Source organism: Rhamphochromis longiceps, linkage group LG9 (genome assembly GCF_057381845.1).
Source record: "Rhamphochromis longiceps isolate RC_006_pf linkage group LG9, R_longiceps_female_GT1.1, whole genome shotgun sequence".
Taxonomy (NCBI): Eukaryota; Metazoa; Chordata; class Actinopteri; order Cichliformes; family Cichlidae; genus Rhamphochromis; species Rhamphochromis longiceps.
Genome location: NC_140565.1, coordinates 33145662 through 33170379, shown reverse-complemented (window position 1 = coordinate 33170379; position 24718 = coordinate 33145662). Strand labels below are relative to the sequence as shown.

At 39.9% G+C, this 24718-nt stretch overlaps 2 protein-coding genes across 6 annotated transcripts; one reads left to right on the top strand and one right to left on the bottom strand.

Moving 5' to 3' along the window:
• Window positions 1-930: 930 nt before the first annotated feature.
• On the bottom strand, window positions 931-8881 carry LOC146662673 (uncharacterized). Its single transcript, XM_085417460.1, has 3 exons — window positions 8730-8881; window positions 8254-8439; window positions 931-3300 (listed from the first exon to the last, which is right to left on the bottom strand). Exon 3 carries the CDS (start codon window positions 3263-3265, stop codon window positions 1775-1777), a length of 1491 nt encoding a protein of 496 aa, XP_085273586.1. The 5' UTR covers window positions 3266-3300; window positions 8254-8439; window positions 8730-8881; the 3' UTR covers window positions 931-1774.
• A 3179-nt stretch (window positions 8882-12060) lies between these two features.
• LOC146662672 (uncharacterized) lies at window positions 12061-22635 on the top strand. Of its 5 annotated transcripts, none has more exons than XM_085417464.1 (4): window positions 12061-12180; window positions 14326-14431; window positions 17520-18284; window positions 19054-22635. In XM_085417464.1, exons 2-4 carry the CDS (start codon window positions 14414-14416, stop codon window positions 19747-19749), a joined length of 1479 nt encoding a protein of 492 aa, XP_085273590.1. In that variant the 5' UTR covers window positions 12061-12180; window positions 14326-14413; the 3' UTR covers window positions 19750-22635. The 5 variants fall into 5 exon arrangements, with proteins under 5 accessions (XP_085273590.1, XP_085273589.1, XP_085273587.1 ...); XM_085417463.1 differs by lacking the exon at window positions 12061-12180 and adding an exon at window positions 12198-13388 and having other exon boundaries at window positions 19054-22634; XM_085417461.1 differs by lacking the exon at window positions 12061-12180 and adding an exon at window positions 12198-13430 and having other exon boundaries at window positions 19054-22631.
• The last annotated feature ends 2083 nt before the right edge of the window (window positions 22636-24718 follow it).

Below are 24718 nucleotides of genomic sequence, written 5' to 3'. Positions count from 1 at the left end.
TTAAGTCTAATTGTTGAATGTTGTCATTGTGTTTCTTAAATTTGTTAGGTCTTAGTTCAATCTATAGGATCAAGCCAGTCCTTTGATCCTGACCACGTCTCCACCCACTCTGTGCTGGGGGAGGTTTTATTGCAGATGCACTCTCTCTGGAAGATCTGTTCCTTGTGATGTTGTTTCCTGCTTTTATGATCCTTTTGGTGAGCAGGAAGTCATGGATACACACACACACACTCACTCAAACAAACACACGTTCTTGCACATGCATACAGATGTTTACACATACAGACACATAGTGTCTTGTTTTAGAACCATTTGGCGGGTTTACGGTGGGAGGCGCTTTTGCAATAAAAGGCAGCAAGCGGAGGCCGGATTTGGGGTCATTTTGTGGTAGATACCGATGAGGCCTCCTTTGCAAGCAAATCGATCGATCGCTGACTGTCTTGTTTTCCTCATGATGAATAAGTCCCTAGACTAGTGGAGCTTGTGGAAACACAGACCCAACAATCTTCTTCTCTTTCACTTCAATTGCTTCTTCTACATTGTCCAACTAGTCTCTATATACTATAATAATTTCTGTCTTTTCAATTGTGCCTACTTTTTTCCTGTAACGTTACGTTGATTATACCCTATAAACCTTATCTTTACTGTGTTTTATATTAAATCCTTTTAATCTCCTGTACTTCCTTCAAAGAAATTGTGTCCTCAGCAAATCCACATGTCCTGAGGATGCAGGAATCTGTGTTTGAAATCCTTGGAGATGCTGTTAAAGCGAATAGGGACCCACAAAAAGACCAGACACAAGAATCAAAAGGTCAAAACGGTCCACAAACATTCTCCATGGTGTTGCCAGAAGGTGGCACCACACCTAAGTTACAGTCAGCTGGGACCGCAGGCTGCAATTTTTCAGACAATAAGAAAGATGCGTTACATCTTAATTCATTTTATTCATAGGATAAAGTAAATGTGTTTACATATTGCCTGGTTAAATGACAGACATTTACGACTTACAGTAATAATATTTTCAGTGCAACATAAAAAAAAAACATGGTTTGTCTCTTCATGAATCAAAACAGACTCACATCCTGTAAGACAACAGGGACCAATGAAAACACATTGCACATTGGTAAGCTGCAACAGAAGTGGCACAGCAGTGACACTGATAATTACCTCACGATGAATGGCCAAATAAACAGTAACGGATCTGATAGTTTGACCCAGAAGGTGAACTGTTCTGACATTTAGCCTTTTCTTGTTATCAGAAGATGGGAATAATGTTAAGTCTGTATGCTGTTTGTGGACACAGCCAGTGAAGTTTAACTTGCTAAACTTTTGCCAAAATATAAGACAACAAAGATGCACCAGTCAATTAAATGCATGAAACAAAATGGAACACAAGCTGCGATTCTGTGAGGCCTGATCTCAAGCTTTTTAAGTTTGACGCAGCATCCAGAAGAACTTTTGTTCAAACTCCTGTTTCTCCCACTGTGTTCAAATGAACCCTGTCAGGGTAATGTCCCATTGGTCTGCCCCTTTTCTCACAGGAGGACACTTTGTGGGTCTTTTGATGCCTCAATAGACTTTTGTTACGGATGAAAGACTTTCCACACTGACCACATACAAATGATTTAACTCCATACTGGATGAGCCGATGTGATTTTAAGCCCTTCTTTTGAGTTTAAGCCTTTCCACAGTGACCACATACAAATTTTTTAGTACCAGAGTGGATGAGCTGATGTGATTTTAAGTGACAAATGCCAGTAAAAGATTTTCCGCACTAGTCACGGCTGAAAGGTTTCTCTCCACTGTGGATGCGCTGATGCATTTTTAACCTATCAATCCCAGTAAAAGACTTTCCACACTGATCACAGATAAATGATTTAACTCCAACATGGATCATATAATGTCTCTCTAAGTGACCTTTTTGAGTAAAAGACTTTCCACACTGATCACAGTTGAAAGCTTTAAATTCAGTGTGGACGACCTGATGTGTTTTTAAGCTGGATCTATGAGTAAAGGTCTTCCCACACTGCTCACAGCTGAATGGTTTCACACCGGTGTGGATCCGCTGATGTGATTTCAAGCTACCAATCTGAGTAAAAGACTTTCCACACTGATCACAGCTGAATGGTTTCACCCCCGTGTGGATCAGCTGATGTGATTTCAAGTTACCAATCTGAGTAAAAGACTTTCCACACTGATCACAGCTGAATGGTTTCACACCGGTATGGATCAGCTGATGTGATTTCAAGCTACTAACCTGTGTAAAAGACTTTCCACACTGATCACAGCTAAATGGTTTCACACCGGTATGGATCAGCTGATGTGATTTCAAGTTACACATATGAGTAAAAGACTTTCCACACTGATCACAGCTGAATGGTTTCACACCGGTATGGATCAGCTGATGTGATTTCAAGCTACCAATCTGAGTAAAAGACTTTCCACACTGATCACAGTTGAAAGCTTTAAATTCAGTGTGGACGACCTGATGTTGTTTTAAGATGCATCTCAGAGCAAAGGTCTTCCCACACTGATCACAGCTGAATGGTTTAACTTTGCTGTGGACAACCTGATGTTCTTTTAAGCTGGATCTATGAGTAAAGGTCTTTCCACACTGATGACAGCTGAATGGTTTCACATCGGCGTGGATCAACTGATGTGATTTCATGTTACAAATCTGAGTAAAGGTCTTTCCACACTGATCACAGCTGAATGGTTTCACACCGGTGTGGATCCGCTGATGTGATTTCAAGTTACCAATCTGAGTAAAAGACTTTCCACACTGATCACAGCTAAATGGTTTCACACCGGTGTGGATCCGCTGATGTGATTTTAAGCTACCAATCTGAGTAAAAGACTTTTCACACTGATCACAGCTGAATGGTTTCACACCGGTGTGGATTAGCTGATGTGATTTCAAGCTACCAATTTGAGTAAAAGACTTCCCACACTGCTCACAGCTAAATGGTTTCACACCGGTGTGGATCAATTGATGTGATTTCAAGTGACCAATCTGAGTAAAAGACTTTCCACACTGATCACAGCTGAATGGTTTCCCACCGGTGTGGATCAGCTGATGTGATTTTAAGCTACCAATCTGAGTAAAGGTCTTTCCACACTGATCACAGCTCAAGCTTCTCTCCTCCCTGTTGGCGCACTTGCGTCTTCTGAGCTGCTTCATAGCAGGAAAAGTCTTTTCCACAGGGATCGCCGCTGGCTCATCTTTACTTTCTGGTGCTGGATGTTTTTGGTTGATGTCATCCATGTGCTGAGGTTTCGGCCTGCTTTCACTTCTTTCTCCTGTAATGACAAAGAACCCAAACAGTGACATCAGGTCTATACCTTCAGCTCATCCACAAGTGCCCCCTCTTACCTCACAAAGATAAACAGTTTCACCATCTGCCAAACGTCTCAGGTGTCTGGGGACGCTATGCTATGGTAAATATTTGAAGTGAGCTCATTTATCGGTTTTCAGCATTATTTTGTTATCGTTTTTATTGTCAACTCGGTTTTCCTAGGTCTTTTCACGTGCATCATGTATAAATCTTCTTTTTTTTTAGGTACCAGTAGAGTTGGACGTCTTGAGACAACTTTTACGTGGTCTTGGTCTCGACTGACTTTTTTCTTGGTCTTGTCAAAAACAACACACAACATTCGAAGCACATTGCACACCGTCGTAAATTCCCCCTAATTTTGGTAGGACCCGAGCTCAGGTACTAGCTGAGGACAGCAGTTACGCATGTGAGCGAGGGGGGAGAAGCTGCTGCCTGCAAGCTTGCTGCAGACAGAGCAAAGCTTAAGTTTAACCAGGTACCAAAGCAAATCACTCGTATTGTACAAATAATGTAAATATGACGGTGTATCACCAAAGATTGATATCAAACTGATTACTTGGCCCATATTACGCTTCTCACTCTTCGAGTGAATCAACAAATGGCAAAATGAAAAGCAGAACAACAATGCTGTTTTTCTTTTTAGAGAGTCTTAGCTTACATGTGTGTTTATTCCATATTTTTAGTTGTTACCCTCCACGGCTAAATAAATAACTCTAAATCGTTTTTAGTTATGTACGGATGAACACAACAATGGACATAAGGGGCGTCTTTCAAAGAAAAAAACGTAGGTAGATGTTATCTTATTGATTATGCTGTGTATGTTGTTCAATATAATTCTATGCCAAACAAGAGGAATTTCAATACACAGCAGTATATTCACAGTTAAAACTAGAGATGGCACGATACCACTTTTTTATGTCCGATACCGATACCGATATCATAAATTTGGATATCTGCCGATACCGATATGAATCCGATATAGTATTTTTTAATCAATAAAACTGTTTTTTTAATATCTTGCTGCATTTTGTATAAGTTCATAATCAAGTTTAAAACAACAACAACACTAAAGCTATTCTGTTATACCTGTATGCAAAAAAAATATTTCATAGTTCAGCAATACTGATCAATCTAATAAACTTAAACCTACACCATCCTCCCTATTCTGGTATTTTAAAGAGTACTTAGCGTAAATATTAAGCAACCTAACTAATAGGGTTCCAACTCCCAGCAACAACAAAAATAAAAAAATTAAAAAATAGGGAACCACCCCTCACGCTCCACCTCATGATGCTTAATCGACGTAATCAACCTTAATTTGATGCAGTGTGAAAAAAATGCACAGAAATCAATTATTTTTCAAGAAATATTAAATAGATTCAACATCTTTCTTCAACAGAACTGCAGACTGCACAGATGGTACCTTCCCAAAGGAAAAAGCACTATAGCTTACTAGGGTATATTAGAATTAATAGTTACTATATACAGTATTGGACTTCTATATATTTTACATCAGAATAAAACTTTGGGTGTCAGATAATTATTTATTAAAAGCTAGACATTTTAAATGAGAATCAGAAATAAAAGTATGTCTTTATGCCCCCTTTTCCCTGTTAATGCCCTATCGGCCCCCCTGGCTAAACTTTGCTAGATCCGCCCCTGGACAGTTACCAGCGTCAGCTACGTAGAAAAAGATCCTCGAGTAGAAAGTAATATTAAATAAATTCTAACAACAGCTTATCTAGCTTTAACGTGCTGCTGTTGTTCAGCCGCTGGTTTCCTCTTTCTGGTGCAAAGTGGGCCAAAAACAAACCAGAGAGACGGACTCGCGACAGAAAAGCCGATCAGCTGATCATTAAGCAGTTTCATGATTGAAGTAGCAGCAAGAGAGTGTGAGAGAGAGAAGAGGCAGTCGCTCCATATATCGGTTATTAAGCTTAACGTGGGAATGCTTTACAAACATTCAGAGATGGACTTACACACTTGCTTTACATAACTTTGTCGGAGATGAAATGCCAGGTTGCTAGCGAAGCTCCACATGCTATCCAGACCACCGACAGGTCCTGCATGCCACAGCCGCTCTATCACGTGATGCATACTGCTCCGACGTGCTAACGTTCTGAGGTGAGTTACGGCGTGTTGCAAGTTTTGTGAGGTGCTTTCGTGATATTTAATGGATCGGATTACATTTTTTATTTTTCTCCGATATCCGATCCAGTAATTTAGGTCAGTATCGGACCGATACCGATACGTAATATTGGATCGGTCCATCTCTAGTTAAAACCAGATATTTAGATACACTTTAGGGAGAAAACATAAAAACATTTTTTTACTGTTAAAAATCAATTTAGAGTAAACTTGTTTTGTTTTAGATAAATAAATATTGAAATATATTTTAAATTAGTTAAATGTCAGAATAAAGAGAGACAGAGCTTTCTGTTTTTTATCACTTTCATCAAATTTAGGAGCACATATGCACTAAGTTTATTGTTAATTAATAAGAAAACTCCAGACGATTCTATTCTGAGCTGAAGAAGCTTCTGATTGGTTCGTAGAGTCCATGTGAGAAAATTGGTGGCACACCTGTGGATCCATATAAGGCAAAACACAGATCCTGTTTCTTTGACATGGGAAAATCAAGAGATGTCAACCAAAACACCAGGAAAATAATTGTGGAGCTCCATAAGTGTGGCTCAATTTTGAATACAATTTGGTGCCATTTGCAATTAAGAAATACAGATAGTTTCTCTCTTTACTCTTAAAGTTAACAAATATGTTTTTTTATATTTATCGATCTATAAAAATAAACATTTAGTCTGATTTGATGTTACAATTAAAAAATCTTTTTTTTATCTTAAGGGTATATAAATATCTGGTTTCAACTGTATATTTGATGATGTTGGTGTTTGGCTTGATTGTCAGCACAAAGAGGGAGAGAGAGGAACAGAGAGAGAGATGGAGAGGAGAATGAGGACAGAACAGAGATGGAACAAGAGCAGGTGAGACGCACATGTCAAATGGTTATTTGCCAAAACTCTTCAGAACATGTATCTAGTAGCTAGTGTATCTTTTTAGATACCATTTGTTACTTTTCAAATTCTATATTTATTAAGTTATGCAGGCATGTTTGTGCAACAAGGCTAAATAATTATATAAACGTTTCTGTATCTAAATAGTACTGTGTTGTATTTATCTGCAACACCTTAAAGGCCGGTCTGTGAAAATATTGTCGGGCATAAACCGGTCCGTGGTGCAAAAAAGGTTGGTGACCGCTGGTCTACAGCATTCTACCCCTCAAGGACACGTAGTCTAATGTCTTTATTTTTCAGGGCCACTTAATATTACACTATATGCTTATATGGCATTTTAGTTAATATAAAGCATAGAATTGAGGCACTTCAAATATTTTCATCTCAACAACTCCTCCCTGGAGATAAGGAGTCTCACTATCTGCCTAATGTCTCATGGTGCCTGGGAGTTTCAGTCCAACTCACTCACAATACCCATCTGTGTGTGGAATAACATTTTTGATGTTTTCCTATATGTAGAACAAAGTCACAAAAAATGTACTATAGATATTACTAAAGTGATATTGTCAAAACATATGATCAACACATAAAATAAAGAAATCTCCATCACAAGAGTTAGCAGCTTACACAAGAAAAGACGTCAGAAAGAATATGAAAGAAGAAAAGTGGATTTTTAATGAGGTCATGCTGAGCCTCTTGTCCCGATTGTTTTATGTTGGGCTGAGAACAAACAACCAATACTCAGATCAGGTCCAGTACACAACAATTATGTATTAAGCACATATGTGGGAGACGTGCACGATACCACCCTCAGTGTAGTCGGGTAGATCTCACAGATGTGTGGAGGCGTGGAAGAGACGACCCAAACGCAGGACTCATGGTGCAGAACAAAGAGGATTTATTGGTGCGAGTGAATGGACAAAGCAGCAACGGCAAGACTGACTAGCTGACTGAAAGACTGAGTGGCTGGCTAAATAACTGAACACAGACGGGAACGACAACATAACATCAATGACACGACACTGGACTGGTGGAACTGAGGAACATAAATACACAGGCTGAAAAATGAGTGACTAGAGACAGGTGAGAGAACAGCTGAGCATAATGAACTAATGATAAATGGGAAGGGAGCTAGAACATAATGCACAGAGTAAGGCTAACACAATAAAACAGGAAGTAGAACATGCAGAGGATAAACAATGAACAAGAACTGAAAATACCAGGTCAACAGCCCAGGAACCCTGAGAAAAAGAGGAAGCACGAGAACTTCTTTATTTAAAGGGTTGTACACACCCGAGATGCATGAGCAAGTTACATATCATGCATCAGCGACAGTTAGCTGCATCTGCTTTTTACAACACTTAGAATGCAGTTTCGAGACCCTTTCACCCCCAGCTGTTTCCTGTTGTTTGTTATGAGGCCCGTGATCGTGTATGCCACATCCTGAGTACATCCTGTTCTAACCGCCCCTGTGCAGGCACGTATGCAGTTACAAGCAAAACACTTCTTTTAATGTGTTTTAGTTTAAATATTATTTTGCTTCTTGATTTATTGACACTTATTGAAATACTGCAACATGTGTATTTCCCACAATCTCCACATAGATCACTCCACAGACATCACCTTCATATGAAGGGAAACAAAGAGTTTAACTGAAATGATAAAAGTAAGTCTGTCTCTCCTGCTGCTTTGAGCATGTACATGACAAAAGAATTTCCCTCGGGATAAATAAAGTTATTCCTATTCTTATTCTTAAAACATTAAAGTACTGAGGCAGACAAACAGAGAGGCTAAACAGAAGGCAGAAATCAAACCAAAGTGAGCTAAGAGAGAGAGACCCTGTAGAAAATGATGAAGTTAAGCAACCAGTGTAGTTATAACTGACTTACTCTGGATCTCCTCTCAGACTCAGGAGGGGGCGAGCGGGCCGGCTTTGTAGTTGGAGTCGGACCAGCAGAGACAATGGGCTCACTGACCTCCACTCCCCAAGTCAGTCACCACGAGGACAAGTTCTTTGTTTAGAGATGATTTAATCCAAGCTCACCAACAACATCACTCAGCTGTCCTCGTCAGAACTAATAAAATAAAAGCAGTTACATTTAGAAACGTCAGTTTACTAAACATAAAAAAATTGCTCTTTTAGCCTCGCTCACATGTTCTGTAAAGATTAAATGACTTAAATCATCACGTGGTTTACAAAAACACATTTTTACCAAACTCAGCAAATAAGTGCGCATCCAGAAATAACTGTTTCATCTCGTTTGACATGGAAACTTAAAATTACAAAGACACACTGAACGCACCTTCCTACCAGCTGTAACCTAGCAGGAGAACGTACGTTCGTCTTCGCAGCTGCAATACATACCTCACAAAAAGCCGTTCATCAATTAGATTTAACACGACGCTTCTCCACAATACTTTGATGCGGGTTCTTCAAAAAGTGCCCTTTTTTTTTTAAAACGGCGGAAAGACACAGCAAAGAGCACAGTACGCACACTCCTCCTTCTTCTTCGTCTCCTCCCCCTGCTGCTGCTTCTTCTTCTTTTTTTTTTACAAACCTTTATTTAAACATCAGTACAATACAAACTAGAGTTAAACAGTACTATATTATAGGTGTTATGCTTACAAAAAATGTATACAATAAACAAACAACTAAACATTATTCAGAACCTACAGGGGGAACTTGCTAGGGGGAAAAGTTTAACTGATCAAAGCAAAGAGTAAAGTGATTGAAGGATCTTCATTTTTTTTACACACAACCATAGTTTTTATAGCTTTTGGGTTAGTAGAGTTCTTAATTGAATTAAGATATTGCACAAGCTCATAGGAAAATACATAAAAAGAGGGATGTCTTCCAAAACGTTTGGATTTGTGAATATGACATTTAGCCATTAAGATTAACAAGTTAATCACACATCTGTTGTCAATGTTGAAATGTCTTTGGTGTTTTTGTAGACCAAATAATACATAGTTCCAAAACAGTACAAATCCTTTAAATACATTTTCTGAGATAAAAACACATAATCTCGGCCAAAAGTCTTGCACAAGGTTACAAAACCAAAAAAGCTGCATAGTAGATTCCTTGCACTTTTGACAAAATCTGCAGTTTGCATCAATGTCTAATTTGAATTTGCTTTGAAGATAATCTTTAGATGGGTAAATTCTGTGTATTAATTTATAATAAATGTCTTTAACTTTGTTGGTAATTAAAAACTTCGTCTTCCAAACTTCGTTCCACATAATATCGACAGGCAACCGGTTCCAGAAAAAAAATTACATACGGTTCTGTGGTTATACTATCCTGAAATAAAGATCTGATAGATTTGTTGTTGTTTTTAGAATTCTTAGAAAAGCACATCTTCCAACAAAAGTTTATAATAAAGATGCCAACGGCCTGTGGAATGAAGTGATATTAGGTTTATTCTTAAAAAGCATACAAACCTGTGATGGTTTTGAGCCAAATGTTTTTGTATAATCATCACGATTTACAGCTAAATTATTAAATATAGACAAAATGTTTTATAGGAAAAAAGCATACCATTGGAATTGAATAATTGGTCGACTAAAACAATATTATTCCTAAACCAACTCCCTAAGAAGAGAGATTTTCTTTTATATAAGATATCCTTGTTATTCTACATATAATAACTGTGTGGACTAAAGTTCTGCTTCTATATAAGAGTCCATGCTAAAAAAAAAAAAAAGCTTGGCGATGAAAAACAGAGGTTTTTATGGGGATTTTACAAGTAAGGAAAAAATCAGTGCCACCTAACTTAGAAAACATGATATAGTATCTAAATGGATGTAGGATTAGTAATTAGATTTTTTTTAACCAATTTATTTTGAATGTGTTATTTAGAGTGTTAAAATCTAACATATTAAGTCCTCCGTTGACACAGGAGTTCATAAGAACTGTTTTTTTAAATGTAGTGTGTCCTATTTTTCCAAATAAAGTTGAAAAGTAACTTACCAACCTCTTTTATGAGTTTATTATCAAGGTGCAATGCCAATGCAGCGTATGTAAGATGAGAGATGCCATCTGCTTTAGTTTTTAATACTCTGCCTTTTAATGATAAATCTCTTAAGAGCCACAGAGTAAATCTGTGTTTGAGTTTCACTAGAATTAGATATAATTTTGATCAATTCTTCTTTCCTGGTTTTTGGTTATTCAAATACCTAAATAACAAACTTCTTGTTTTATTGGAAGGTTACACAAAGCTGTTTTTGAACATTCTTTTATTGCCATAAGTTCACATTTAGGAATATTCAAGTACAATCCAGAAACTTTAAGAAATGTGGAGATTGTTTCAATAGCAATAGAAATTTGATACTCATCTTTTAGGAATAATGTAGTGTCATCAGCTACCTGTGTTATGTGTAAATCTTTGCCAATTAGCGATATACCTTTTACATTGCTTGACTTCATATGGTTAAACAATAGTTGGGCAATTAACTAAAACAGGTACAGGGACCTGTTTTGGGACAGCCTCGTCTTTTCCCTCTTTGTATGTTAAATCTGGGTGAAGTACTGTTTGTTAATTTGACACTGCTGTTATTGTTATAATGCTTTAATCAACGTAGAAAGTAAGTACCAAAACCATATCTATCTAGAGCTTGAAATATAAATTCATGCTTCACCGTGTCGAAGGCCTTGTAGAACTCTAAAAATAATATGAAAACACTGCTATTTATTAGGTCAGAATAATCCAGAATATCTAAAACCAATCTGATATTGTTATATGTCTTTTGGGCATAAAGCCAGATTGTGTTTCATAAATAACGAGTCAACAACCATCTTAAGTCTGTTAGCTAAAATTAGAGCAAATATTTTATAATCATCATATAAATCATCAATAAACTATTTGGTCTTCAATTATCAATCATTAAGAGGTCCTTATTTGGCTCCAAAAACAATGTGGTCAAACCTTGATTCATCGTAGTGGGAAGTTGTTGGTTTTCCATCTTCCATTGGTTTTAATTTTGCACTCCAGTATGAACACAAATCCCCCAACACGAGGATCACCACAACATAACCTAACAGACCTACACCTTAGTTCACAGATTCACTTTGTCTAAGGTTTATTTCTGGGACTTCGCACAATCCAGGAGCAAATCATGAATACATAATGGACTTACATTTACAACATTATGAATGAAATGTGCTCTATCTGGAAGCAGCGGGTCTCCCTCCCCCTTCAACAGGTTGTGTGTGAGACTTTAAATCATCAAACTGTAAATTATAAGTTTGAAATTGTTATTGATCCTTTACCCCGAGTCCTAATGTGTATATTTATTTTCTTACTCTTCTTATATTTATTGTTTGTTTACTTGCATTGTTGTAACTGGAGCCTCGTCGTCTCGTTTCTCTGTATGTAGCGGAGATGACAATAAAGTTTACTTTGACTTCAGCAACAAGCAAGCGCACCGAGGGCTCTCGCGCTCACTTAACGTGTATAGAATTTTAAAAAAAAAACATCGGTGTAAATTATAAGTCTGTATCATAATGTCTGGTGTTTTCGTGTTTGTTGGTTTGTTTTTATTTTGCTTTATTTTGCGAGTCGGTTATTAGATGCCGCTCCAGCCGGTCAGACAATCCCCCGCCGCTTTTCATCCGTGTTAAGGTAAAGTGATCAGGAAAAGGAGATAGGAGGGACTTCTTTCTGGTGCTTGCCCTCAACTCTCGTGCTGCCCTGTCTGCGCTATTGGCTTCGTGTCCGGTGGAATACGCCGGAAATGGGATGGGTCTACAGATAACCACGTGGGTTTCTGCTCCCTGCTTCCAGCTTCACCCCTTCTCTCGGTTTGTGGGTTGTAGGGTAAGAACTGAGCAAACTTTAATGTCAGTTCGGTTAGTCTTGGGTAGATCCTGAATGTGCAAAGCGTGAAACACTGCAACATCCGACCCGTCTGAAATAATCAGAAACCCATCTCCGCATTGACACCTACTGGCCATTTCGGCTACCATTACATGTTGATGGATGCTGCTGAGTGACGCAGACGAGCCCTGCACAACCCCAACAAACTACTTATTATACCAGACTGTCAGTAGCTGCGGTCTACACGTTTTGGAGAAATCCCGCAAAACAAGGAAAGAAAAATACTGAGACGGTTAAAGACAGAAAACTTTGTGCTTCAGCAAAATATTCCATCTTTTATTGTTTGTGTTGCTCAGAATAAATCTATTTAGAAGTCAGTTTATGATGCGAAACACACAGAGAAAGGATGCTGTGTTTACTGTGATAAGCACACAGGTTTACAGCTGGTTTTGCAACGTTGCATGTGTTTGGTTGACTTTTAGCTTTCTGTCAGTTCGTGTCATCGGGTTTGTTCTACACACTGCCAATAAAAGCCAGACGCTGGCCTAGATAATTCTGACAGATCGTCAATTTCACGCACATCTTTAAATCCTCCTCTGCTCAGCAGCCTCTGAACACGAGGAAACCTTCCTGTACTTCACTCTGCTGTGGATTTGTTTATGAGATATTCACACCGGAAGCGCATATCGTCACGGCTGCGCAGCGCGTGGGTAACGGGTTAGCGTGACAATGACGTCAAACGATTCGGCAATTTCTTTTCAGGTGAAAGTAGAAAAAAGAGCGGATGGAGCCCGAGCTGAAGATTTCATCCTGTGTTGTTTAAAAGCAGAGGCGCGTTTATTGAGAGATTTGAATGAATTCACAGCGCAGTGTGTGGCTCTCTCCCCCTCTCTCTGCTGATGGGAGTCAATGGAGCTCACCACTCTTTGTCTCTCGCTTTCTGTCATGTGACAGTAGCCGTTCAAATATATTTATATATTATTTATATAGCTCCATCATTTTGACTTGATTACGCCAAAGGTTTAAGTCCTGGTCACGTGACCTGGGTGTCGCGATCCACGCTTCGGAAGCTGGACGCTGCTCACTGCTGCAGGTCTCCTGCCGTTTATGGTTTACACGCTGAAGGAGAACAAACTGAGGAGCAGAGGAGACAAAAGGAGCGCTGACCGCGATCACTGCAGCTCTTTTTAAAGGTCGACTCTAAAAAGGTCTGCGCATCTACATCGTTATGTACGGCTCATTGTGTGGAGGCAAGTAGGAGAAATGTGTTATCATAAACACTCTCATCTCTTTTTTTTATTCCTTTTAAAGACTTAGATGCTTAGATTATAAAATATAGCACAGGTTATGTGGTATTGCTGTACAGACACGTTTCTACATGTATATGGCTACTAAACACGTAAAATAATAGGCTGGTTTTCACGAGGTCATTAAGCGTGGTAACTGAATCCCACTGGACTGCAGCCAGGAGTGAGTCAGGCTTTCAGGTTTGTTTTCACAAAATACACATTCGTTCACGTCCAGATTACACTTCAGTTGTGTGATCAGTTGGGCAGATCTCATATATGACTTTTGAAGTTTGCTTCTTTTACTTAAAGAGGAATGGGAAGAGAAATTTATTTTCTCTCAATAACTTTGACATCCTCACTCTTTAATTATTTTAGAATAGTTTGTTTTAACTTGGTAGGGATAAATTGATCACCTTGTTTGTGCACCTGCTGTCACAAACGTCAATTCTGAAGCTATAATGGGGAACCAAACTGCAGTTATTCTGTGTTTACCTGTTAAGACTTTTGGTTTGATTGGATTAAACATTTCCTTCTCAAATATTTCCATCTTGCTTTGACTGCAGCTGTAACAACATTGATTCCAGCAGGATTTGTAAAAAACATTTTGATGGACACACAGAGCTGGACAGCTTTTATTCTGCGGGTTTGGAGAGAGTCTGTGTGTGTCTGCATTCACTTTGTTCCTCTAATAGACAATCAATGTGCAGATGTTAATTCCTGCAGTGACTGCTGTTCTTCAGCCTGCAGAAACCATCCTGCAGCTGCTGGAACAAGTCAATCTTCTTAATGTTAATTTGCGTAGGTTCTTTTTTTTTTCAAGGATGGTTGCCTAACAAAGATCTGTTCTGTGTCCCAGCTGTTCAGCAGGAGGAGAAGAGTCTGACGGAGCAGCAGAAGAACATTTTCACCCACCTGTACTCAGGTCGGCCACTACAGAGGAAACAATGAGTTCAACACAAAAGGTCAGCACAATATCACTGCTAAGCTACAGTGCTATAACTATGTGCACTTTATCGGCTGCTGTTGGTTTTATTACGGTCTCAGGTAACATCAGGCTTAGTGTTGTTATTCTTTCTCAACCTCAGTATATTCACACATAGAGAATCTCTGAAATTAAAACAAGAAAAAAGATCAGACTTTAATAAGAAACGGGAACAAAAACATCAATCAATTAAACAATAATTTTTAAAGCATTTTTTAAGTATGGCTCTCTTGTCCTGCATTTCTGCTCATATGTAATTTAGATAAAAGGAGATCATGTTGAAGTCACTGGTGACACTAGGTCGGCCACCATTTGCACCGGCCCCTCCCTCTGCTGGCCCAGTCCTGGGTCTGCCGTGCAGACCCGGTGACATTACCATGCTTTACAGCATTCTTTATTAGCACACACATGGTTGCTGTTCACAATGCACACAGAGCTGCAGCTCTTCCGCTGCCAGCTCAACATTACCACAACCACATGACCCAGTACAATATTTAAGTCGGCGGGCGTGATTACGGATGCCGTGCAGGTGCGTCTGCCTTCCCTGCACGGCACTGCAGGCCACACCCCTCCACATGGAAAGTATCTCACTTTTCTGTGGGTCAACAGACTCACTGCAGCTGGTGGCAGTCGTCTTTGTGCTCTCTGTCCGTTGAATGAGAAATACCATGGAGAGACTGCTTTGTTGTTTATTGGCAGAAATGATGTAAAGTGGCTCTTTAAAGTTTGGGCGCAGCAGGCATGTTTGTCACTATCTGCTTACTGAAAAATATACTGAAAAATAAAGAGTTATTTCCAACATGACAGAGTGTTGGCTGACTTAGACTTATGTGGTCAATCTTCGTATGTTAAATTATAAGCTCTACATAAGCAGTCTACGTTGTTGCCAGCATTTATGTTTGTGGCTGTCCTGGTGTTTTATCCCCCTCCTGTATCCCGTTTGTTGTGGCCATTATTTTTAGGAGAAACGATATTTGTCTTCTTTGGACATTCCCGTGTGTTCAGTACTTTTCTCAACGAATGTGTCCTTTTATTGATGCCGAGATTAACATTTCTTATATTGAGACCGTGAATTAACTGTACTAGAGAGGCCAGTCACAGTTGTTGCTGTAGTTACATGGCACCTGCAGTCAAATCTGCGTGAGTAAATTGATACAGGGACACCAAGTGCTGGTGTTTTGTTAAATTAAAATACTCTGGGAATGCTCTATATTTCACTGGGCTCATCTAATGCATCACAATCCTGATATACCATCGTTCCCTCGAAGCTGGACAGGAAACTGCAGGATCTAGGACTGAGCAGCTCCCTCTGCAGCTGGATCCTTAGCTTCCTGTCTGACAGACGCCAAGTGGTCAGACTGGGCAGCATCACCTCATCCCCCGTCACACTGAACACTGGTGCTCCACAGGGGTGTGTACTGAGCCCTCTCCTGTACTCACTCTACACCTACGACTGCACAGCCACTAACAACTCCAACATCATTGTGAAGTTTGCGGACGACACTACAGTGGTGGGTCTTATCACCAACGGTGATGAGACGGCCTACAGGGAGGAGGTCAGCGCCCTGACCCACTGGTGTCAAGACAACCATCTCACCCTCAACGTCGCAAAGACAAAGGAGTTGATAGTGGACTTCCGGAGGTGCAGAGAAGTACACACCCCCATCACCATCAACGGCGCTGCTGTGGAGAGAGTGAGCAGCTTCCGGTTCCTTGGTGTACATCTGGCTGAGGATCTTACGTGGTCAGTACACACAAACAAAACAGTGAAGAAGGCGCAGCAGCGCCTCTTCTTTCTCAGGAGACTGAAAAGATTCGGCATGAGCCCCCGCATCCTCAGGACCTTCTATCACTGTGCCATTAATAATGGACTGGATTTATATAGCGCTTTTCAAGGCACCCAAAGCGCTTTACAATGCCACTATTCATTCACTCTCACATTCACACACAAGCTACGGTTGTAGCCACAGCTGCCCTGGGGCAGACTGACAGAAGTGAGGCTGCCATATCGCGCCATCGGCCCCTCTGGCCAACACCAGTAGGCGGTAGGGTAAAGTGTCTTGCCCAAGGACACAACGACCAGGACGGAGAGCCCGGGGATTGAACCGGCGACAGATACGCTTCCCAACCCCCTGAGCCATGGTCGCCCACATTGAGAGCATCCTCACTGGATGCATCACCACCTGGTATGACAACAGCACCACCTACAACTGCAAAGCTCTCCAGAGAGTAGTGCGGTGCTCTGAACGGATAATCGGAGGTGAGCTTCCCTCCCTCCAGGACATCTACAGGAAGTGGTGCCTGAGGAAAGCGGGGAGGATCATCAAGGACTCCAGTCACCCCAGCCATAAACTGTTCAGACTGCTTCCATCAGGAAGGAGGTTCTGCAGCATCCGGTCCCGTACCAGCAGACTGAGAGACAGCTTCTTCCACCAGGCCATCAGACTGCTGAACACTTCATAGACACCTCAGCTTCACTACTGGAACTTCAACATTATGCACGCCATACTGTATATAAATGCCACTTGTTTTGCACATGTCAACTACCAACCACTGTATATTTTATATATTTTATTGTTTTACTCTATTTAATTTGTAAAATATGTATACACACACGTAGACATACATATTTAGTATACACATTCAGTAATATGCATACACTCTTATATTGTACATATATTTATTCATATAACTCTCAGATTTAGCCATTCTTATATTTTGCTTGTTCTTATGTTATTGTACTTTGCACACCTCTGTTGCTTGTAAAGCTCGCACACAAGAATTTCACTCACATGTACTGTACCAGTGTACCTGCACATGTGATGTGACAATAAAAGTGATTTGATTTGATTTGATATATGACCATGACAATCTCTGAAAGATATTCAAATAGTTCACAGAATTTCTGCTTGAATTCTCATCTGTACTGAACCTTGCCTTACTGTAAACATTGTTTTTGACAGCCTTGATTTTGTTTCAACCTTCAGGTTTAAAACTAGTTTGAAGTTTCGGTTTGTTCCATGACTGCATTTCACTCACTGCCTCTGTTTGTATCTCTGTCACTGCAGGACCAACATGGAGCGAGAAGTCAGCGCACTCAGGAAGCCGACAAACCTCACAGAAGAAAGGGACGGAAAAGATACAGCTGTGATGTGTGTGGGAAGGATTTTACTGTAAAGTCTAACCTAAGAAGACATCAAGTCATCCACACTGGAGAGAGACCGTTCAGCTGTGACTTGTGTGGAAAATCTTTTAGTTTGAGGAATACCTTAAAGACACACAAACGCATTCACAGTGGAGTTAAACCATTCAAGTGTAACCTGTGTGGAAAGTGTTTTACTTTAAAGAATAACCTAAATAGTCATACGCTCATCCACACTGGAGAGAAACCATTCAGCTGTGACTTGTGTGGAAAACCTTTTAGACAGAAGAGTGGGCTAAAAAATCACCAACTCATCCACAGTGGAGTTAAGGCTTACAAGTGTGATCAGTGCGGTAAATCTTATACTCGCAACGATGCCTTACAGACTCATCAAGTTTCCCACTCTGGAATTAAGGCGTACAGCTGTGACTTTTGTGGGAAAACCTTTAACAACCTTGGACGCCGAAATAAACACCAACGCATTCACACTGGAGAGGATGTGTACTGCTGTGATCAGTGTGACAAATGGTTTACAACATATGCAAACTTACAAATCCACAAAATTACCCACACCGAGGAGAGATCCTATAAATGTGACCTGTGTGAGAAGGCTTTTAAATATCCACATTCCCTGAAAGAACACCAACAGATCCACACCAGAAAGAGACTCTACAAGTGCAGTTACTGTGAGGTATGTATTTATATTGTTATCTTGTCATTTTAGCCTGACTGTTTGGAACAACTCGGCTTATTCAATTGTGTTTGCATGTTAGTAATTCTACTACATTTCAATGGGACACTGGTTGAGTCATCCAATTTAGTTTCAGTTGTGAATTTGCTTACATTTTTTGAAATAAAAATTGCATTTTGTAGTACTGGTCATCGTTATGTCTACTATTACTACTGGTAGAATTTGTGACAAAGGGCAGCGAGTCCAACACCCATCGGGAGTGAGTCTGACTTGTTGCCGGTTATATAGACTGTTGTTTAAGGATGCAATGGATTGAATTTATGTGTCTGTATGTGTAGTAGGATTTCAACAGTACCATATTCCTGTCCTTCTTGTCAGGTGGACCCAGCAGTCAGATCTACTTTTGCCTTATTGCTGTATTGCTGCAGAATTGTGTCAGTATTAGAGTGATGTTATTGTGGAATTACTGTTACTTGTTGTGGTACCACTGTATTATTATATTGTTATTATCATGGTATAGGATTGGGCAATTTGCTTGAAAGTTCAGTTGTTCTGTTGACCCCGGTGGCATCGCCAGTGAATGAGGGTAACAGTGCCAGGAAGCTGAGGAGTCTCCAGTTTTGGTAGTGATCTGTAACATAACCTAAATGTTATAATTGAAACCATAAAAATGATGTAGGGACTCTTTTCTTTCTTTCTTTTTTTTAAGTGACATTCAGGATAAAAATGTTGAAGGACTGACTTACACTCTCTTTGTGTCTTTGTTTAGAAGCAGAGCGACACAGATGGATCCAGTTCTCAACCCTGTCATCACTGTGGTGGTGGGAAAGAGTTTCATTGTGACCTTTGTGGAAAAACTTTCTATCATCAAAGGAATCTAAAAATACATCAACGTGGACATACTGGACAAAAGTTGAACTACTGCAAAGAATGTGGCAGAGGCTTCCCCACACCTAGTGCATTAAAACGCCATGAACTCATTCACAGTGGGGTTAAAAAGCACGTCTGTGACCAGTGTGGGTCATCCTTCACCACTGCAGGTCAGCTTAAAGCACATAAACGAGTCCACACAGGAGAGAAACCATACAAGTGCACATACTGTGACAAAAGCTTCTCTCATTCAAATAGCCGTATACTTCATGAACAGACACACACTGAAGGAAACTACAGCTGTGACCAGTGTGACAAAAGCTTCAAGAATCTCAGTTCATACTCCAGACACAAACGATCCCACGCTGTAAATAAACAGTTTCAGTGTGACCAATGTGCAAAAACATTCACTTCATTATCTGCTCTGTGCAAACATCAACATGATCATACAGGGCTGAAATCACTCCCATCATTTGGTCACAGTGAATCCGAAGAGATGAAAATCTCCTCTTCTGGTTGCAGGGACGGACTTAAAAGCCTTGAGATCAGGCTCCACAGAGTTCAGATGAAATCTCCTGTAAAGGGTGTCAGCTAATATCACAGTTAGATCTGATGAGGTAGTGTTTCTGGGCTTGCAGTGAGTAATAAAGTTCAAATGTAAGAATCTGCATATACAGCATATATATAACAAGTATTTTTCCTAGAAGCTCTTCATGCTCCAAAATGTCCCAGTTACATTTTAGTCTCTTCCCTTCAAAACAGTAATATTTGGTGGTAGTAGTACTTGTGTTATAAAGTTGCAGAAATACCTCTTGTGAGTCAGTGAGCGTGCCTGTGTAGCCGTTATTTAATTAGGCTGAAGAACACATTCTTATTTGCATTGGTGGCTTGCAGAAGGAAAAGCCACTTGAAGAAATGGGGTTAAGTTGTAATAGATATATTGTATGACTGAGAACTAATTCTGCATTGATTTTGAATATTCAACATGTGGTGAATACTGAAAAGAAGTGTAAGTCTCACAGCACATATACTGGCATGTTCAGACTTGCTCATACAGGGAGGGTGAGTGATAGGGATCCATGGAGATAATCCAATAATCAGTGTTTTGAGAAGATTCAATCGTCCTTCCTCCGAACTCTGTGCAGAGCAGACACACCTGGAAGATGGGATTATACTAAGGATTTGCAGTTGGATTATAAAGCAGAGTGCAGGAGGATTAACCATCACCAAACAAATACCATCCAAGAAATGGATCTGTAAGACTTTTCTACTAAGCTCACTGTACTGTACTGGATTGTAAACAGTGAGGAAATCAAGGGACATCAGATGGAGTTGGTACTTTGACATCTTTTTTCATCAAACATGCAGGGAACAACAAAACATACAGAGCATCTATGCCTCCCCTTTTCTTCACACCACATTCTGGCTTTGACGCTCCTACTCTGTGCTGTAGTAAATTCTATTTGACAAGCAGTTTCTGATGCGCCAGAACACGACATCGCACCAGAGTTCCCTTCACCGTCAAGCAGCAAGTCAGAGGAGTGACAGGTGTATTGTTCATACCGCTCCAACTCTGAGCACTATCTGTTTCAGTGCACCTACTTCAGTCAACTGACTACAGGTCAGAAGTGCACGTGGGTGCAGGCTAATAAGAAGTGTTGGTGTTCTGGCTAGACTGCAAGGTGTTGACGTAAAAGGACGTGAAAGCAATGTAAAGAGACCCACCTGGATGGCCTCTTATGCTGTGAATGTACATAGTAGTGGTGGATAAGCAGAGGAAGACAGCCGTGGTGAAAGATGTAGCTGTGCCAAATGAGGAGAACATCAGATCATCCACGCTGGAGTGAAACCTTTCAACTGCCATCAATGTTGCAAGTCCTTTGGTCAGATTAGCATCTTAAATTTGCATAAGCTTATCTAAGCTGGAATTAAACCTTTAAGTTGTGCTCAGAGTGGAAAGTTCTTTGGTAGTTTTTATCATGTAAAAAATAGTGCTGTTAGCGTTAATCTCGTTAAAATGACGTTAACACCGTAACTGCACATGAACTGAATAATAATAATGCAAACTGCAGATGTAAGCATTATTGTGCTGACCTTTGTGGAAAAACATTCAGAGTGCCGTGTGCTCTAAAAACACACCAACACATGAATACTGCACACACTGCTGTGACAAAACTGCCAGACCATTGGGTCAAACTTTCAAAGTTTAAGATCAGGCTTCACAGAATTCAGCTTTAATCTCCTGTTTAGTGTTACTGCGAGAAAGTCCATCAGATCAGTTATGACCTCAGACGTGCTGTCTGGTGCAAGCAAGTATTGTTAAACTTTTAAAGTATTCAGCTAAGTATTAGAAAAGTACCAGGACTGTTAGGATTATCAAGTAAATAAAAAGACTACAGATGTGATGTTTGCTTTGAGGATTTGATCGAGAAGTACAGACAATGAAATTTACCCCGTAAACTAGTTACTTCCTGATAACAGCTGCATTTACACCGTGTTGTACTGGATGCTTCAAAGAAATGAATATGTAGACTGTATGCTAATCTGAGGCTTTGTTTTACATAATCAGATGTTTATAGTCACCTTATACATTTATAAGCTACATACCAAGAAATCAAAATTACTCAGAGTAAAATTTGTCTCCATCCTGATAAAATACCTAAAATTATGCAACACTTAAAGTTACTCATGCATTCTCTGAATTTACTTACACATTACTTAAAATTAACAACAAGAAACTTTTTTCCTGCAAAAAACTGGTGTTTCACATCTTTATTCTAGTGTACCTAATTTTAAATATTTGTGCTTAAAGCCTTTGAGATTCCAGAACCTCAGCAGATGTAGTTGGTTAACCTAGTACATACTTTTTATTTCGTTTCATGGATTAAATTGACTGCATGCATTTTTGTTGTCTCTGGTTTTGGCAAAAGCACAACCAGTTAAGCTTTGCTAGCTGTGTATGAACACTTAACTTGCGGCTTGTCTAAATGTTGCTTTAACAAAACCTTTTAGCAGCATGTACATGTTCATATAGCAGCGCTTAATTCTGTAAGTATTCTAAAAACAGTTGTTTGTAATAAAGGATATGAAGTGTAACAATTAGTGCTAAAGCTTTATTGTTACAGCAATATGTATTTTCTCCACTAGGTGGAACCTTTGCTAACTGCCTGTCAGAACTTAACAGATTTTGAAATATCCATGTCTCCCATTGAATAATGGAGGTGAAAAAACACCTGTCTGAAGCTGGCAGCCAGCATTTGCAGAGACTTCCTTTGAATTGTTGTTATTTATTTATTTATGTATTAGGTCTTCTGATTTTACTTAAACTGTGCAATAAATAGCAGCAGAATTCTGTCAGAACCTCCTGATTCTTGTCAGTGGAGTCGGTGCTGCGCCATTTCTGTTCTAGTTTACTCATGTGAAATGTCCTATAAATGTCTTTGTTGTTTTAAAATTTGAGTTTGTTTTGCTGCATGAGGAGATAAAAATACAAAAAAAGGTTTTTATTGATCCTATAAATAATAAAATATACACAAAGTTAGCTTACGTGCAGTTTTGACTCTGGTACTTACTGCTCAGTATCTTATAAATGTCAAATATGGTTCTTATCAAGTGCTCAATTTAATTTTAATTACAACATCAAAGCTTGAGGTAAATACCCTACAGTATATATATAATAGAATCACTAATGAACTGATTACTTTAATGTTTTTGGCATACAATATGCAGTTATTAAAAACTCATGTCAGTCATGATAACTGTTTGGATTTCCATGTATCATATGGCTTGTGAAAATAAAAGGGAAGTGGTTTCAAAGTTAAAGACAGAACACCACTGTGTGGCCACTACCAGCTCCACCACCATCATCAAGTTTGCTGACGACACCGTCGTGGTGGGCCTGATCTCTGATAACAACGAGACGGCCTACCTGAAGGAGATTAGGAATCTGGAGAACTGGTGCCAGAGGAACAACCTCCTTCTAAACGTCAGTAAGACAAAGGAGCTGATAGTGGACTTCAGCACTAAGCAGGAGAGGAACTACCAGACCCCCGTCATCAACGAGTGCCCAGTGGAGAGAGTGGACAGCTTCAAATACCTCGGAGTTCACATCACGCAGGACCTGTCATGGTCCTGTCACATCAACACCGTGGTGAAAAAGGCCCGACAGCGTCTCTACCACCTCAGACGCTTGAGAGACTTCCAACTGCCCTCCAAGGTGCTCAGGAACTTTTACTCGTGCACCATAGAGAGCATCCTGACGGGAAACATCTTAACCTGGTTCGGGAACAGCACCATGCAGGACAGACGAGCTCTACAGAGGGTTGTGCGGTCAGCTGAGCGCACCATCCGCTCCGAGCTCCCTGACCTGCACTCAATCTACAGCAGGCGGTGCTGGACCAAGGCCAGGAAGATGGTGAAGGACCTCAGCCATCCCAACAACAGACTGTTCTCTCTGTTGAGGTCAGGAAAGCGATTCCGCTCCCTGAAGACCAACACAGAGAGACTGAGGAGGAGCTTCTTCCCGCAGGCGATACGGTCTCTCAATCACACCACCACACAGTACTGACCCACACATATGGTTCTTACACACACACTGGACTTTCTGGACTTTGGTTTTGCACAACACTGGTCACTATATTCTTCATTTCCGGTTAATACTTGTACAGCTGCTGTTATTGTGTATATATTTATTTATATTTAGATTTCTTCATACATTCTTATATAGTTCTATATTGTGTATTTTGTTGTACAGTTATTTTATTTTCAACTTTAATTTATATATTTATCTTTATCTTATTCTTCCCAGTTAAATTTACCCTTCATTCTAATTTGTGTTGTACAGTTATTTCATTTTTAACCTTAATTTATATTTTATTCCTTCCTAGTTAAATTTACCCTTTTTAATGTTTCATATTTATTTCCTATCTTATTCATAGCCTTTTCCTTTTTTGTTTTCTTTAGGTCACGAGCAGTTGTCTAAGCATTTCACTACATATCGTACTGTGTATGACTGTGTACGTGACAAATAAAATTTGAATTTGAATTTGAATTTGAACAAGCAGGATTAAATGCAGTGATGCATTTTGAGGGAGGAAGGTGATGCACAAGCAGGAGAAACCCTAGTTAAAAATACAGAAGTACAAGTGTGTGTAGTGTGTGTTTTAATATTTTCGTGCAGGGGGATTTCTGCAGTGCCACACAGCAAAATCTCCAGTGTGTCATGGTCCGGGTGTGTGCCACTGTGTCTCCCTCCGAGCTGGCGTCTCCACCCCTGGGAGGGGCTTCAGTGTTTTTGCTGATCGCTTACACCTGTGGGTAATTTAGCCGGGGACTCATAAGGCCAGCGTTCTCAATCTCTCTTCGCCAGATTCTCTGCTAACATCAGTCAGTGCAGGCCACCACCATGATTCCCTATGTATTTTGTGAATCACCTTGCCTCACTGTATGTTTGTTTTTTGTGCGCCTCTCTCTTAGCTACACCTAACTGCCAATCCCTGCCGAAGAGCTCCTACTTGGATATTGGACCATCTGGCAGTCCCACAGGCTATTACTCGAATCACCTA

What these genes read in the sequence shown, in the direction of transcription:
- LOC146662673 (XM_085417460.1), bottom strand. Translation starts at nt 3,265, where the DNA reads ATGGATGACATCAACCAAAAACATCCAGCACCAGAAAGTAAAGATGAG.
- LOC146662672 (XM_085417464.1), top strand. An exon ending in ACAAGTGCAGTTACTGTGAG is followed by an intron (nt 18,285 to 19,053) that starts GTATGTATTTAT and finishes GTCTTTGTTTAG; the next exon opens with AAGCAGAGCGACACAGATGG.